This window comes from Pimephales promelas, chromosome 4, assembly GCF_988280905.1.
Source record: "Pimephales promelas chromosome 4, fPimPro1.hap1.1, whole genome shotgun sequence".
Taxonomy (NCBI): domain Eukaryota; kingdom Metazoa; phylum Chordata; class Actinopteri; order Cypriniformes; family Leuciscidae; genus Pimephales; species Pimephales promelas.
In genome coordinates, this window is record NC_142772.1 from 2,281,181 (window position 1) to 2,297,771 (window position 16,591).

Genomic DNA, 16,591 nt, shown 5'->3' on the forward strand with positions numbered 1-16,591 from the left:
AATCTTTACATAGACTTCAAAATGTATACATTTTGGATTAACTTGTAAAGATTATCTTGCTAGACAAAACGTGTAAGGGTCACAAACCTTTGTTAAACACAGATCTTATTTTTTGCGATTTTCCAAAAGTCTATGGGGGAAATGCATTGCTTTTCGACCGAGGGAACCCATGCGCCGCTAGCTTCCGGGTTGTCCTACAAAGTGACGTCATCCCTTCGGCACTCTATTGGCCTTTTTTTAACCGCGTTCCAGAAGCCGTTTCACTCGGATAGTCACAGTAGGTTAGAAACTACTATTGCAAATTCTGTTTCATGCTAACTTTTAGCAATTCAGGTCCTACGGCTGCGTTCACACAATGGTTATGAACACATTGGGGCTAAATACGGTTGTTATTCCTTTGTTGAGTGCTTTGTGTTGGAGCCAGACTGACAGACTCCTACTTTGAAAATAATGACTGGAATGATGCTAAAAGTCAGACATCAGTCAACCAAGATCAATGGGCTATATGCACGCATAAATTCCGCATTTGACGCAAGGATGCTCGTCCATTTCCGGTTGTGGAGATTAAAGCGGAGGAAAACCGAGGAAAACGGGATTATGGCAGAGTCTTCAAAATTTACTGTTCTCCAGTCTTTGAAATGAAACGTACATACGTTTAGATGTAATTTTATATATAGTTATATTTATTTAATATAATTTTAAAAAGAAGCATAAACACAACGAGGGGTGTCTGTTTTATCTGTTTTTGTGACTAACGTTTCGTTAGTATAACCATGGAGTATAAAATTCAATATAAATTCTCGGTATTGCATTGGACTCTATGATCGGCGGAAGTTATCGAGCATCCCTAATGCTTCACCGGAAATACCGCCGTGCATAGAGCCCATTATCTAATTGTCTTATTAAAAAGATATTTCAAAGATGACGAGCATAGCAAAACATTTAAGTTATAGCCTAAGGCAATATACAAAGATTCCTTGATTTTGTTTGTTTCCACTCGTCCTTTTAAAGATAACCCAAGCATTTAATGCTGAGGTCTTCAACCTTGCTCCCGGAGATCCCATGTTTAAAGGAGAACACCGGCACAAAATGAACCTTTGGTGTTCTGATAAAACATCGGTAACTAGTCAACCGTTCTCTGAGTTTTGTTTTCAAGATAATCGAATGTCAAGAGTTTAATCTCTAAAAATTGTTTAACGCTAGTATATGGGGGCATTTACTAAGTAAAAAGAAATCGCTAGTTTATACCACTAACAAGGCTCAAAATAGCCCCACACTAACACGGTAGCATAATGAGGGTCCATACATGCAAAACGAAGCATTGAGAACATTGTAAGTGTACAGACCGTTTAATAAGAAGATACTTTATGAAGACAGTTCACTTCATGTATTCAGACAGGAGCCAACACGACAAGTCAAACCACGACCGTCGTGCTGAGTGAGCAGCGAACTTCTGAACTGTACGAACGGCGTTCGGGATCGACTTATCGAGACTGTTTTCCAAGATGGCTCCTCCCCGGTGGAAGTAAGTGAGGCAAGGGCATAAAAAAGTGGACTTAAACCAGGCCACTGTCCCTGCAGAGTTTAGCTCCAACCCTGATCAAACACACCTACCTGTGAGTTTCTACTGATCCTGAAGACCTTGATTAGCTTGCTCAGGGTTGGAGCTAAACTCTGCAGGACAGTAGTCCGAGTTTGGGGAACCTTAACTTAAACAATTCCTATATCCAACCTGGTTACGCTTGTGATTTTCAATGATCCTGAAGAGCTTGATTAGCTGGGTGTGTTTGATTAGGGTTGGAGCAAAACTACAGGACAGTTGATCCCCAGAACAGGGTTGAAGACCTCTGATTTAGTGTTCATGACTTTTTTGCCATGTGAACATGAAATATTCACGTTGGTTCATGGCACCATCACCGTCCTGTGGTTCACATTGAGGTCAGAAGCAAGAAATTTCAGTTGTCACATCTGAAACGCAGTAATAATCCACTTTACAACTGGAAAATATCAGGTATTGGCAACAGCATTCCCATTAAACCCAACTGGTACTATGTACAAAAAAGGAAATCAACAACTTGGTAAAGAGGTACATGTTTTGACTCATTTGCACATCTTGACAAGTCTCTCTCTCTCTTCGGCAAAATAAACCTAAAAAAGGGCATGCCATTTAAAACCAGCAGCTTCGCAAGTATTAAGAACACACCAAACGCCTTTGTCAATGGTGGTTTAGTTAAAATTGCACAATATTGTGTGTCTTTGGTCGCCAATCTTTGGTCAAACATAGCGGACACCAAATAGTTCAAACTCTTGTTATACATGTTTCTTGTTCACAATCATGAGACTAAAACGAGTGTTTGCTATGGTTATCTCAGTCAATTCCAAAATGTTGGGGTGCGTACCTCAAGTGTTTGGGATTAACAACCGTATTTGGTGTGACTTTTCAAAATACCAACAACAGCAGGGCATAACGACAGGTAACCGAAGTCAGTCCCCATTTAGGCATGCAAATATCTTCAAGACATTTGAATTTACTTGAAACGATTCATATATGTGGTCAAAAACTCTTCAGTTCTGTTGTCCCCCCTTGTAGACCCACACGCACACCTCACGTTAAACCCATTTCAGTGGGATTGGCAACTACTCGACTGCGGTTTTGTTCATTTAGCTCACATAACTGATCTCTCAATTTGGTTGTGACTCCCTTTTCTCATTCTTTTATAACTGATCAGTGAACGAACGAGAACCAGATTTAGCACTCAAAACAGGACTGACAACTGTATTCTGCTGTTGTGTGAACGTAGACTATACGTCTGTAGCTCTCTGCCACTTTATTAAAGATAAAAAACTCTTATATTGTCTGCATGCATATCTGTATACTCACATAAAGATGTTCAAGGCATTAACAAGACAAACTATATAATACTAAATCACACCTTTCCTTGGAAAAACTACTGCAAAATACTCTTGAAGATCGTTTATTTTATCATGGAAGTGAAAATTGTTACTTCTGTTCGTTGACTAGAACAATATTGAAATAAACAGTTGTTCAAAGGCAGTGGGCGAAACAGTATGAGATAACTACAAATTTGTTTGGAAATGGCAAATATTCACAATGACAAACTATACTTTGGTCCTAATCTAGGCATAGTTTTCTCTAGTAGTTAATGTTATCTCTAATCTAATTACCTGCTGAAGATAAATGAGGAAAACAAGAGAAATCCAGTGCATAAATAATGAAATACTTGTTTAGCTTTATCCTCTTCAAATGCATTCAAACAATAATGCAATCAGCCGCTTCTGTTCAGCGAGGTCAATACTGAGACAGTGACAGACAGTTTCTGCATTTCATAGCCCTATTCCCACTTTTTCAGAAAAAGAAAACAAAAAGATAACTGGACCAGAACTTTACACAACATCAGATCATTCCCATACACTTCCATATCCCAATATCATTGGAAATCCAATCTTGGGGTTCAAGTGGCCGTTTCAGGTATTGCAAGGTTGTATTGTTGAAGGAAAAGATCCCAGTGAGCTGTAATGGGGGGAAAGGTTGCTACAAAAGGTGCAAGGCATCGAAGTCAGCTTGAGAGTGTAACTTCTGCTACGTAACATTTATTGCGAGAACTGACAAAGAAGTAAAATAAATAATTGCAAAACAGTTTACTTAAGAGTGACCCAAGTATAAATTTGAGCTGAAACTCCTGAGTCTGAACAAGAGCTTGACACACTCAAACCGGTTAACTGAGATTATTGAATCAGGGCCTGCCTAAGACAAGACTTGCACCTCTACAGCTTGACCTGCCCACCGATAAACCGCTAAAGAGAGGTATTGTTCAGCTGTCACAGCAAAGAGTGTTTGTGGTTTTCATAAAGGCGTAGTCGAAAATAAAATGGCTTTTTCTAAGTACCCCGTTTTTTCCTTCTCTAGATGGAAAGTTGAAGCTGAATTTCAGAAAGAAAAGGATGGACGAACCACATACTGTTAAAAACGTCACAAATTTAAACCGAAACATCGAAAACACGAGTTCACGTCCGCGCCCACCGGTAGACTGTATTTTCACCGAGTTGCTCTGTCGTCCTCGCCAAGGCCAAGCTATGGACTGAGAATTAGCTGTCAATGTACCTTTCCTTTGTAAATCTCTATCATGTGCCACATTTACGGACACTTACGGTAAATCAAGATGTTCGGAAGGGGTGCATCTGCTTCAAAAAGTCTCCGTTTCAAACAAACAGTCTATGGTGCCATTAAGCCCTGAGCCGTCTCAAGCAAAATTACTCTTGAGGAAGACCAGCTTGTTCATCTCCTCCGCGGAGACCTGCTGCTTTTTCTTCATGGCTAAGGTCTGCTCGCAGATGCGCACGCACTCCCCATGCACAGCTACAGCCGGTACAGCCAACAACCACAGCGCTAACCGCGACAGCCTGGGGTATCTGTCCATGACCGAACTCCAGTACTGCAGCAGGTCTCCCGTGTCACCGAACAGTGGCTCGCCGAGGTACTGGAACAACTCTTTTCGTACCTGTGGCTCTTCAGCGTCGCACGGCGGCCTCTCTAATCCACAGTCCAGGCGGCCACGCTTGGGTGCCGGCGGCCCTTCGCTATCCCGCTCGTCCACAGACGTACCTCCAGAACCAGCGGCTCCCGCTTCCCTCATATTAGCAGCCATGTCACACACCCTTGAGATAATATCCTCGTGCTGGTACGCGGGGACTGGCCTCAGCTTGAGCTGCGGGTCCAGGATCATTGCAACCTGATGGATCCGTTCCACCTTGAAGTTCTCCTTCAGGGCTTCTAGGAAGTAGTGGCAAAGCTTACTGCCAGCACCCACTTCGCCGGCTTTAGAGGTGAAGAGTTTTTCAAGACGGAGGTAGACGGGAAGGACGTGTTGGATCGTTGGGGAGCGTTCCACACTCAGCTCCTGCGCCGCCTGTCTTAGCGGCGCGAGCAAACACGCGAGCGTGCCAAGAAGGTGCTTATTCAGGCCTTGCAATAGTGGCACTGTGCTCTTGGAACGGCCGTACGCTTCGCAAGTGGCCTCGAAGTTCTCGTGAACCTTGAGCAAAGCCTCTGCGACTGAATCCCAACAGGGCGGAGCAGTAGACTCTTCCCCAGCTTTCCCTTCATTGCTGAAGCTGGTCGTTGCAGCGATGTCGCGACACGTGGCCAGGAGCTCACCGAGTTCATGGAGCCCTCGTGCTTGCAGGCTGCGACGACCGAGGACAGCCTGAACCGTGGCTGTTAGAGAGCAACCCGCGCAGCGGAGGCCGACTCCGGTGCGACCGCAAAAGGCCAGCGAAGACAAGCGCGGCTCGGTCACGTAGACCGTACGGATTTCTGACATGACAAACTCCGACAGAACATTCTGGACCCAGTGGTGTATCTGCTCAGGACTTTCCCTTAAAGAGGCCTCCTTGAGTCCCAGCACATAGCGTCGGAGTCGCACGCCCTCTACTTGATACGCTGTGAGCAAATAGCAGGAGTCTGGTCCGATAGTCTGAGAATGGCAGGTCACTGCAATGCCCAAGGACGAGTTGGAACCCAGGGCGCAGGTGACTTTCACTTTGACCTGATTGTACATACGGGGGAGCTGTTTTAATGCCAGCGAGCTCATATCTCCCAGGGCTTCGCGGATGGAGTATGCCCCATTGCGTGAACCCGTGTCCACCAGGGTCTGTGCAAGTTTTAGGAAGTCTTTGCTGCTGAGTACGCCAAGAAGGCCGAGGTCTACGCACATTACTCTCAGTAGACGTTCAGCCACTTGTTGTCTCTCCTTTTCTGGGAGTAATCTGTTCTCTGCAAAAGCAGAACAAGACCATTTGATTAGTTCGTTATCTCGACAACTAGTTAAGTGACCATAAGGTCATCCATACATAACAGCAACAGTTGCAATCCATCATTTGAAAACAAAAGTACAGTACCTAGGAAGTAGGGCTGGGTAATAAAAATCGATTTCTCGATATTAATCGATTCTCATTTTTACGAACCGATATCGATTCTTAAATCTCAAGAAGTAGTCATCCTGTTTCATTTGAATGAATGGATCATTGTATCGCGGCTGCGCGCATCCAAAAAAAAAAAAAAAAAAAAAAACGCAAAAATCTTTGTCCTTCGTTACTATTGATATGAAACAAAGTCTCAATTTTCAAATTACGTCCATTTTCTTTAGAAATTCAAAAACATCAATAACGTTTTGGCGCTGTGGCGTGAGATCGCTCTGGAGAAGCAGCAGCGCTGATCTCTCTTCCGGCTTAATAATACCAGTCACAGCGCCAAATAAACATGAATGAGCATCTGAAAGTGTGTTAAAAGATAGAGTACAACTTATCCAAATCCGTATCATGTCACATTGATTCGCTCAATCAGCGTTTCAACCGTGGAAAGACGTCAACAGCTTGTAATCAATGTCATGTATCGTCATATTTACCTCAGAAAACCCACATCAACTCGTTAGTCAGCTAGAAAAAATAACTCTAGAGAGGAGCATTTTGCTAAATATATACACCATATTACATATGCATTATAATCTTAATGTTCTTCAATATTTAATGCATATTTGAATAAATCTGGCAAGTTTTTATGACAGCCACCATTTAAATGTTTATATTTCACATAATCTTCTTATTATAAAAATAAATAAAAGTGTAATTTAAGTGTTTTTATAGCTACATCACAGTTCATTGTTACCTTCATATTAGGCTAATGAAGCCTATTAGGCTACAACTAGACTCCCATAGTTTACAGCATTAGTTAAGAGATTTGATTTCCTTGAGAAAATTTGCCATTTATTGCAACTGATATCCAAAATAATGAATATTGAATCGAAATCGATTCGAATTGCAAGCTTGTGAATGGAAATCGAATCAAATTGTGAAATTTGTGTCAATACCCAGCCCTACTAGGAAGGATATATATGGCATTTTTGCATTTTAAAAATATGTAGATAAATCTTGAAAAGTGTGTGTTGTGGATTAATCACCTCAGATTTTTAAATAAACATGTCGAAAATCCATAAGGACACCTACATTAAAGTTGCAATAAGCAATTTCTGAGAAACACTGTTGATATTTGATACAAACCCAAACAAACACACCCCTCCCCCCAAATGCACAAACACACAATGCAAGATTGGACGTCTCTTTATAATAGCTGAAGCAAAGCAAACATTTAAGTATAGTGTACTAGTAGGGTTGGGTATCGAGAATCGAGTATCGATTGGAACCGGGACTAACTTTTAGTTTTTCCCGGAATCGTTCAAAAGTTAAAATTTCAATTCCTAGTTTCGATATTCACAGTCCGCCGAGTGGAAGAAGAAACCGCTGAACAACACCAACGAAGAAGCGTCTACCGGAAGTGGTGGCATAACCGCGCGAGTTAAACATGAGTAGCTTACGTCGGCGGTCCAAAGTGTGGCTTCACTTTTCGAAATCTCGGCAAAATGCAAAATTTGTGACAGAAGGAGTATTTCCTTCAGAATTTCCGTATTTCCTTACTTTTTTGACCCTGCCTCTTAAAAGAATCGAAATCGAGAATCGTTAGGAACCGGAATCGAAACAAGGAATCGGAATCAGAATCGTTCAAATTCAAACGATACCCAACCCTATGTACTAGTACAAGTTTATACAAGCAATTCCGTATTAGCCGCTCCAGACAGACAATAGCTATGTTTCCATCCCCTTTTTTAAATCTTTTTTTTAATAAAAAATAAGTTTTTACGCTCGTTTGAGGTGGTTTTTGACTTGTGCGAAAAAGAGTTAACGTGAATAATGGAAGATGGAAATGCATTTGCTGAATGGGGGCGTTATTATACTGGTACTGGAATGGTTTTAAGTGTGATTTGCTTGAACATTGTATTTATATTGAACTATTCTACTGAAAATAAAATCAAACACATTTAGACCCCAAAGGTTGTTAGTCCGTGCTCAATATGATAGTTTTACCTTACAAATTCTACATGTCGTCTATTAAATTAATTTTAGTGCTTGGTCCGATCCACTTTCCACAACGTTTCTCAGAAATAGCTTACTGCACCTTTAATTTACTTTGGAGCAAACAAACTTTAACATCAACACTTTTCCTGATTCTGGTAGTGGTGGTAGGAAATAACTCACGAAAAGACGGTGGTACGTGGTTCCTCTGTTGTGCCGGCTGAGGAGGAGATTTCCACATCTGCTCCTGTGTGGCCACAGGCGCTTGGGAAGGCTTCGGAGAATCATCTTTAACATGGTTCTCATTATCAGCTAAAGGGAATAAAGACAACTCGCTATGTACTCATTCTTGGAAAAAGTGAGGGTATTCAATGAAAACCAACAAGAGAAATACACTGAGGTGAAAACAACTCAGAAATTATGATTAATTGATCAAGGTCCACAAAGAATAGAGCTGATTTTGACAGAAAATCTGCATATTTGACCTATGTATTATAAAATTAACCAACATATTTCATAGATGTATAGATTTTCCATAGATTTTTGTTTGAAACAAATTAATTTGAAATTTTCATGACTTTTCCTGGCCTGGAAACACAATTTTCACCTAGAAATGAAAATGTTGTCATCATTTACTCACCCTCGTGTCGTTCCAAACTTATTCTTTTCTTTTCTTCTGTTGAACACAAAAGAAGATATTTTGAAAATTGTTTCAGCTGTTTTGTCCATATTATAAGTCAATCTGACTGAACGTTCATCTCCGAAATCAAAGTAAAGGTAGTGTGAAATTGATCCACAGTCTTCTGACGTGACAATCACTTTAACAGAAACAGAAATGTAAGCTTTTATTCACTCCCAAATCAATGCATGCATACAACAGCTGAGATTTGAGGTTGCCATATTTGTTGGTGTACGTGTACGTTTGTGCTTTGATTTATAAATTGAGGCATACATGTCTGTTTGGCTCGAAAGCTTGAACATTTTAGGGATCCATTGACTTTCATAATAACAAAAACAGCTGAAACATTCTTTAATATATATGATAATATATCCTCTGTGTTCCGCTGAAGAAAACATCATAGAAGTTTGGTATGACACAACAGTGTTTAAATGATGAATTTGATTTGGGTGAAATATTTTGTGATGACAGTGTTAAACAAAATGGCAATGTCGGGAGTGTGCGCTTGAACAAATGACACGAGAAAAACAAAAGTGGAGTTTTTATGGAGTTCATGCATGTCTATGAATATCTGATGTGAAGATAGTTAAAGGAGTAGTTTTCTGATAATTTACTCACCCCCAAGTCATCCAAGATGTCCATGTCTTTCTTTCTTCAGTCGAAAAGAAATTAAGGTTTTTGATGAAAACATTCCAGGATTTTTTCTCCATATAATGGACTTCAATGGGGTCCAAACGGTTCAAGGTCCAAAGGTTCAAAGGACACCAGACGATGAATAAGGGTCTTATCAAGCGAAACTCGTTCATCAAAATGAACAAATCTTTTTTCGAGTCACTTAGTTCATTTCGTTCGTCGAATGAACCAAATGACTCGAAAAAAGATTCGTTCATTTTGATGAACAAGTTCGAACAGGAGAGTCACGAATGCTCATCACAGAACAGAGCAAGGCGACCATTTGAGCTTATAAAACTTAAACTTTGTTATTTATTTTTGAAATGACGGATCATTTCGCTAGATAAGAGCCTTATTCATCGTCTGGTGTCGTTTAAAGCTGCACTGAAACTCTCATTTGGACCTTGAACTGTTTGGACCCCATTGAAGTCCATTATATCCTGGAATGTTTTCATCAAAAACTTTAATTTCTTTTCGACTGAAGAAAGAAAGACATGGACATCTTGGATGACATGGGGGGTGACTTTTTAAAAGTGAACTACTCCTTTAACAGATGTAAAAAGCACATGATGCAAACAAACTCAATATGCAGTGCACACATTATACTGTCTGTAAAATTGTGCCCTTTGCATTGAACCGAGACCCAAGTGGTGATGCAAAGAAATAACGGCAACAAAACAGAGCGAGTCCAAATTTGGATGAGCTCAAAGCTGAAAATGGTTTTCATTTTCTGGGCTCACTCACCAGCATGGGACTGCATGTGCTCCAGGAGGTTGTTGTAGAACTGGAACTGAATTCCACAGGCTCCACACGTGTAGGTTTCTGGAACGAAACGTCCAGTTTCTCTCAGAACACAGAAATGTTCTCATAACAGAGCCTCACTACATACAGCTAACAAATTTAGGTCAGCATCAGGCATTCAGGAAAAAGGTTTTTACGTCAAGGTTAAGAGACCTGCATGTTTTGAAAGCCATGCAAATGGGCATGAGTGAGGTCAGTCATGATTTACAAAAACCAAAAAATGGACTGTATGGAGCATGAAATGAGTGAATCAAGTGAAGAAGGTAAAACTGATTTCCACAATACATACTCTGAGGGCTGGGGAGGGAAGCATAGGTCCGGCTGTTTGGAGTATCTGGAAGACAAATAATTCATGTCTCAACACTGGGACTGAGTTCAATAATACACTGTAAAAATGAATATGCTTTATCTAATCAATAGAATTGTGGAAACAGATTACAAGCAATATTATTAATTAAATTTAACAAATTAGAATTGAGGTTAAAAGCGGATTACACCCAAAAATATCTCACTAACAGACAGACGTCAAAGATTAATTAAGAACTCTTTATTTTATATTGCCAACATTGAAGACGCCTGATGATAACGAGCAGAATCACTGAAACCTAAAACAAACACCGATCACCATAATGGCGACTTCAATTTATGTTTTTTTTTTTTGGTTGTTGCAAGTTTTACTAATTTTTAATGGTTAACTTTTAAGGAATTAATTTGTTGCCACAATTTTTTTGATTAGATAAAGCATATTCATTTTTACAGTGTACCATGGCCCAAAATTAACAGGACACTTAAGTCGGACATTAAGCCTCCAGTATCATTTGATCAAATCTCTAAGGAATCTAAATTATCAAAAATATTGTTGGTTTAACTTAAAACAGTAAGTAATCTGGTTGCCTTAAAATTTTAAGTTGATTGAACTGGAAAAAGTGAGTTAATACAATGAAGGAGATTAATTTAAATCATCAGAAACTCAAATTTATATGTTATCTGAACTAAATCAATTATTTAAGTTGATTTGACAAAAGAAAAAAATGTTGTGATAACTGCACTGTAAAAAAAATATTGTTGGTTTAACTTAAAAAAAAAAAAAGTAACCTGGTTGCCTTAATTTTAAATTGATTGAACTGGAAAAAGTGAGTTAATGCAACGAAGGAGATTAATTTAATCATCAGAAACTCAAAAATAATAAGTTATCTCAACTAAATAAAGTTGATTTGACAAAAGAAAATATGTTGTGATAACAAATCTTGAAAATATGTTTTTACAGTGTAGTAATCTACAACAAACTGTTGTTTGATTGATAAATCATACCTTAGAGCAAGTTAAAGTGCAGAGTAATTATAAAAACGTCCAAATTCAGCTCGTGGTTCATGTCTTTTTGCTGTAAAATCTTCACTTATCTTTATAAAGCAAATGCAATCAGAAAAACGTAGTAACATTACATTTGTTTTTAGAAAATCACATTCAATCGTGAGTCTCTTGCTCATCTCTCAATCATTGTATTGCATTGAGTTATGTTTTAAAATGTTAATGCAAGTATCAGCCATACTGTTATGAAGATTTCACTGCTTTATATTACAGTGCACAAAATTGCACACAGTTTGAGACTAAATAAATTCAGGGTGTTTTTTTCTTGCGTTTGAGTTGCATATTCTCACTATATGACACAATACGAGTCATAAAAAAAAAGCATGATGCATATGCATTAAATATGCATTTTTTGTTGTTGTTGATTTTGTCTAAATGCTCAATAAACAATGAAAACAGGGCAGGATATTAAGTGTTTGTGTACATTATTCTCTACTTTCCCAGCTTTGATCAAACCCATTTTCTTTGACACTCGTATTTGAATAGTTGAAGCTCATGTTTATATAATTTCATTTTCTACATTGTAGAGATGTAATATTAGACAAGTCTGTCAAATGGTGTGCCGTCTTCTGATCTTTTAGTCTGATTTAGTCACATTATATTGGACAGCGCAGCAAACCCACAACCGGTAAGCAAATGATGTTACACAATTCACAAGTGAAAAATTTTACCCAATCATAACAATAATTGAAATGTAGCCTGTTAAATCTTGGAAAATGTACTTTGAAAATGTAATTTGACTGTTTTGAAGCAATCAACCTTGACAAACATGAGAAAAAGAAAAAGTGTTGAATATTATGTGCCCTTTAAGAGACATTATAGTGAATACGAGGATCAAACTCATTTCCAAGTAAAATGCATGAAGATTGCTTAATTTAAAGGGGAAACTGTGTGATTGCGGAGAGAGACACTGCACACCTGCACATTATGACAGTAAAATATCACTCTGAGCAAAGTGCAAACACTTTACGAGACTCAAATATCAAAGGTGAAAGATTTCAGAGATTTCAATGTCACTCACCACTGGAGTTCTGGGAGTTGTTGATGTCGGCGCGACTGGACTGGCCGGACTGGTTAGACATTTTCCCTTCCATTTTAAGGCCAAAAGTTCCTTCTGCAGTGCAAAAATCAAAAGCAGATTAAGTAATACATATACGTCATACAGCCCGACCGATAAAGGATTTTAAAGGCTGATACCGATACAAATATTTTGGGGTTTTAAAATCCGATATTCCGATATATCGGCCGATATTTTTTTTTATTATTATTAAATATTGTTGGATTTCACACGTGTAAAAGAAAAGCTAACTTTTCTGCACAAGATACTCCTCGCAAGTCTAAATTACATTTTACAATGCAGGGACTGTAACTAGAGATATGCTAGTTATAAATACAGTAATCATTACTTTATTTAGGCAGAAAAAGTATATTGTGGTTTCCAAGTTCATTAATGTTAACGTTAGCGGTCTTCCACTGATATATATATATATATATATATATATATATATATATATATATATACATATACACACACACACATATACATATACACACACACACATAAACATACATATACATCAATTATCAATTGTGTGTATATGCATGTGTCAAATACATCAATTGTGTATATATGCATGCATATATGTATATATATATATATATATATACACATATGCATGCATATACACACACACACACACCAAAACTCATTCACGAATCAAAATATGACATATTTTGGCTTCAAAGTGGAGAAAATCATTAAAAACCCAAATATGTTCACACGAGTTCATTAAGTATAAAATATTAAATGTATGCAATTTTTGTTCAGAGGTAAATGTTAGGATATCCAGATGTTTTTACTGAAAATGGGAATGATAATTGAGAATTATTTTGGCAGTTTAGAAAAAAATGCTATTGTTTGACAGCACGTGATTTATAATATAAAAAAAAAAATTAAAAAGGTAATTGGGACTTTTTAATCTCAAAAATTGGACTTTACAACTCACAATTGCATGTTTACATCTCAATTCTGACTTTATATCAGAATCAGATGGGTTTTATTCTGTGGCGGAAACGAGCTATAGCAACTTAATCATGAGTTAAGAAATCTTGTCATTAAAACGTACATCTATTAAAGCTTATATAATTTTATAACGATTGCTGAACTTGGATTAAAATCAAAATGCTTCTAAATGGTTTAAAATCATTGTTTACTTCAGCCTAAAAAAAAAAAATGGTACCTTATTCATGGAAAGTGTCAAACAAGTGGAAACTTATTTGATAAATGCTATTTATACATCCCTGGCAACGACTATGCCAATAATAGAGAGTCTGAAATGTTTCCTATGCATAAGATTAATCATTGACAATAAATCACAGGCATTTATCAAGTCAGAAGAACATTTACAAATGCAAAACCATGACTCTTTAAAAATTTGAAACAAATCGAAATTTAATTCTGGTTGCACCACTACAGTCTCTCTGACCCATTTCTATATTTTCAGCACACTTTAAATAGCTTTCAATGTCAAACTCTGCAGCATCTCCTCAATGCAGGACTGAGAGAAAAATGAGAGGAGAGACGAAGGACGAAGATAATAGGAGAGCGAGTGCAGTCACAATTTAAGGTTCATTGCAGACAGGAATTATGGTCTTGGTTATTACGTTTCATGAACAAGCTTGCACAATCTCCATATCTAATGATTAAAGCTGTGTAGACCTTATAGATTAGACACACATCTATTGCTCTATTTCATCCATTCGCAGATGAACACCACAAAACACTGAAGTGAAGTGAGCACTTACTCATCGGAGCGTGAAGAGCCACATGCTCCTGATAGGGGTTGAAGTATTTGTACTGTTTCCCACAATACTCACACGTGTAACTTCCGGTTTCTTCAAGACACAAAATACAGTCATTAGTTAAACATGCATCAGTGATTAGCCAAAGACGCTTTACCACAAACTTTCCACTTAAACCATCATTTACTCACCCTCATGTCAATCCAAACGTATGCATGACTTACTTTCTGAAGAAGAATGTGTTTGTCCATACTATGAAAGTCAATAGGGTCCAAATCTACATTGGAACCCATTGGAGAAAAAACAAAATCGGATTCAAATAACAAATAAAACTGTATTCAGCTTTGCAATGACATGAGGGTGAGAATATAAATATTATTTTTTGGTCCTTTAAGTCAGTGGTTCTCAACCAGGCAGACCTCAACAAATCATCAAAAACAAAGCTTAAAACAAGCTAAAACAACAAAAACAAGTTTATTTGAAGAACCAGGTTTGTGCGGTAGCCTGATTATGTTGGTTTGACAAAGCCAACATATTATTCTAATATTTAAGCTTCTTCTGAGCTCAGATTTAAAGAGTATCTTATCATCAACAACATGCTAATTCATGCTAACAACATGCTAGCAATGCTTGCTAAATCATGCTATCAATATATTATGCTAGCAATGTGCTAAATCATACCATCAATGTTAAAACATGCTCCTTTAATCATGTTAACAACATGATAAAACTTATCAACGTGTTAAAACATGCTAATAATCGTCACATGTTCAAATGTGCTAACAATGTGTTAAGACATGCTAGCAAAGGTTTAAATCATGTCAACAAAATTACAATTACTTTAGCAACATGTTAGAACATGCTAATTCATGTTAGAAACATGCTGAATCATGCTATCAATGTTAAAACATGCTAGCAATGTGCAAAATCACGCTAACAATTTGTTACATAATGCTAGCAATGTGCTAAATCACGCTAATAATTTTAAAAAATAATTCTAGCAACATGCTAATCATGTTACCTGCTGATGTTAACAACATGATAAAACTTATCAACGTGTTAAAACATGCAAACAACATGCTAATAATCGTTACATGTTTAAATGTGCTAACAATGTGTTAAGACATGCTATCAAAGGTTTAAATCATGTTAACAAAATTACAATTACTTTAGCAACATGTTAGAACATGCTAATTCATGTTAGAAACATGCTGAATCATGCTATCAATGTTAAAACATGCTAGCAATGTGCAAAATCACGCTAACAATTTGTTACATAATGCTAGCAATGTGCTAAATCACGCTAATAATTTTAAAAAATAATTCTAGCAACATGCTAATCATTACCTGCTGATGTTAACAACATGATAAAACTTATCAACGTGTTAAAACATGCTAGCGACATGCTAATATTGTACCATGTTCAAATGTGTTAAGACATGCTAACAAATGTTTAAATCATGTTAACAAGAGCAACATGTTAAATAATGCTAGCAATCCAACAAAATGCTACTCGTGTTAATCATGTTATCAAAAAAATATTAATCATGTTAAGATGCTCATCATGTTAACAACATGCTAAAACATGTTATCAACGTTTTAAAACATGTTAACAACGTGTTAAATCATGCTAGCAAATCATGTTTTTGTTTGTTTGTTTTTTTAATATTTTCTGAGTAAAACCTTCAGACTTCAAGCTGTTCAAAAGTTATTTTAAACTTTCAGGCCAGGCTGTCAAGCCAACATCACAGTTTGTCCTCAAACGTTACTCATCTAGTTTCAAGAGTGTGTTTTTTAATGACCTGGAAAAGACATGCATTTAATAAAATTCATGCTAGCAATGTGCTAAATCAGGCTAGCAATATGCTAATCACCTGATTCATTCTAACATGCACATGTATGCAAGTAACATGCTAATCAACATGTTAGAAACATGCTAATTCATTCTAGCAACATGTTAAAACATGCTCACAGTGTGCTAAATCATGCTAGCAATGTGCAAAATCATGCTAACAACATGTTAAATCGTGCTAGCAATGTGCAAAATCATGTTAACAACATGTTAAAACATGCTAGCAATGTGCTAAATCATGTTAACAACATGTTAAATCGTGCTAGCAATGTGCAAAATCATGTTAACAACATGTTAAATCATACTAGCAATGTGCTAAATCATGTTAAAAACATGTTTAAACATGCTAGCAATGTGCTAAATCATGTTAACAACATGTTAAATCATGCTAGCAATGTGCTAAATCATGTTAACAACATGTTAAATCATGCTAGCAATGTGCTAAATCATGTTAACAACATGTTTAAACATGCTAGCAATGTGCTAAATCA

At 37.4% G+C, this 16,591-nt stretch overlaps 1 protein-coding gene across 5 annotated transcripts in view; it reads right to left on the reverse strand.

The window, feature by feature from the left end:
• Nucleotides 1-494: 494 nt before the first annotated feature.
• znf618 (zinc finger protein 618) overlaps nt 495-16,591 on the reverse strand; it is a 48,466-nt gene continuing 32,369 nt past the window's right edge. For 3 of the 5 annotated variants that reach the window (XM_089129804.1, XM_039693781.2, XM_039693782.2), the window contains 7 exons: nt 14,252-14,341; nt 12,468-12,560; nt 10,368-10,412; nt 10,022-10,099; nt 8,567-8,602; nt 8,110-8,238; nt 495-5,794 (listed from right to left, as the gene is read on the reverse strand). In XM_089129804.1, the coding sequence (XP_088985930.1) occupies nt 4,263-5,794; nt 8,110-8,238; nt 8,567-8,602; nt 10,022-10,099; nt 10,368-10,412; nt 12,468-12,560; nt 14,252-14,341 (2,003 nt within the window). In that variant the 3' untranslated portion in view covers nt 495-4,262. The remainder of the gene's footprint in view (nt 5,795-8,109; nt 8,239-8,566; nt 8,603-10,021; nt 10,100-10,367; nt 10,413-12,467; nt 12,561-14,251; nt 14,342-16,591) is intronic. The other 2 variants (XM_039693783.2, XM_039693784.2) reach the window with 2 other exon arrangements.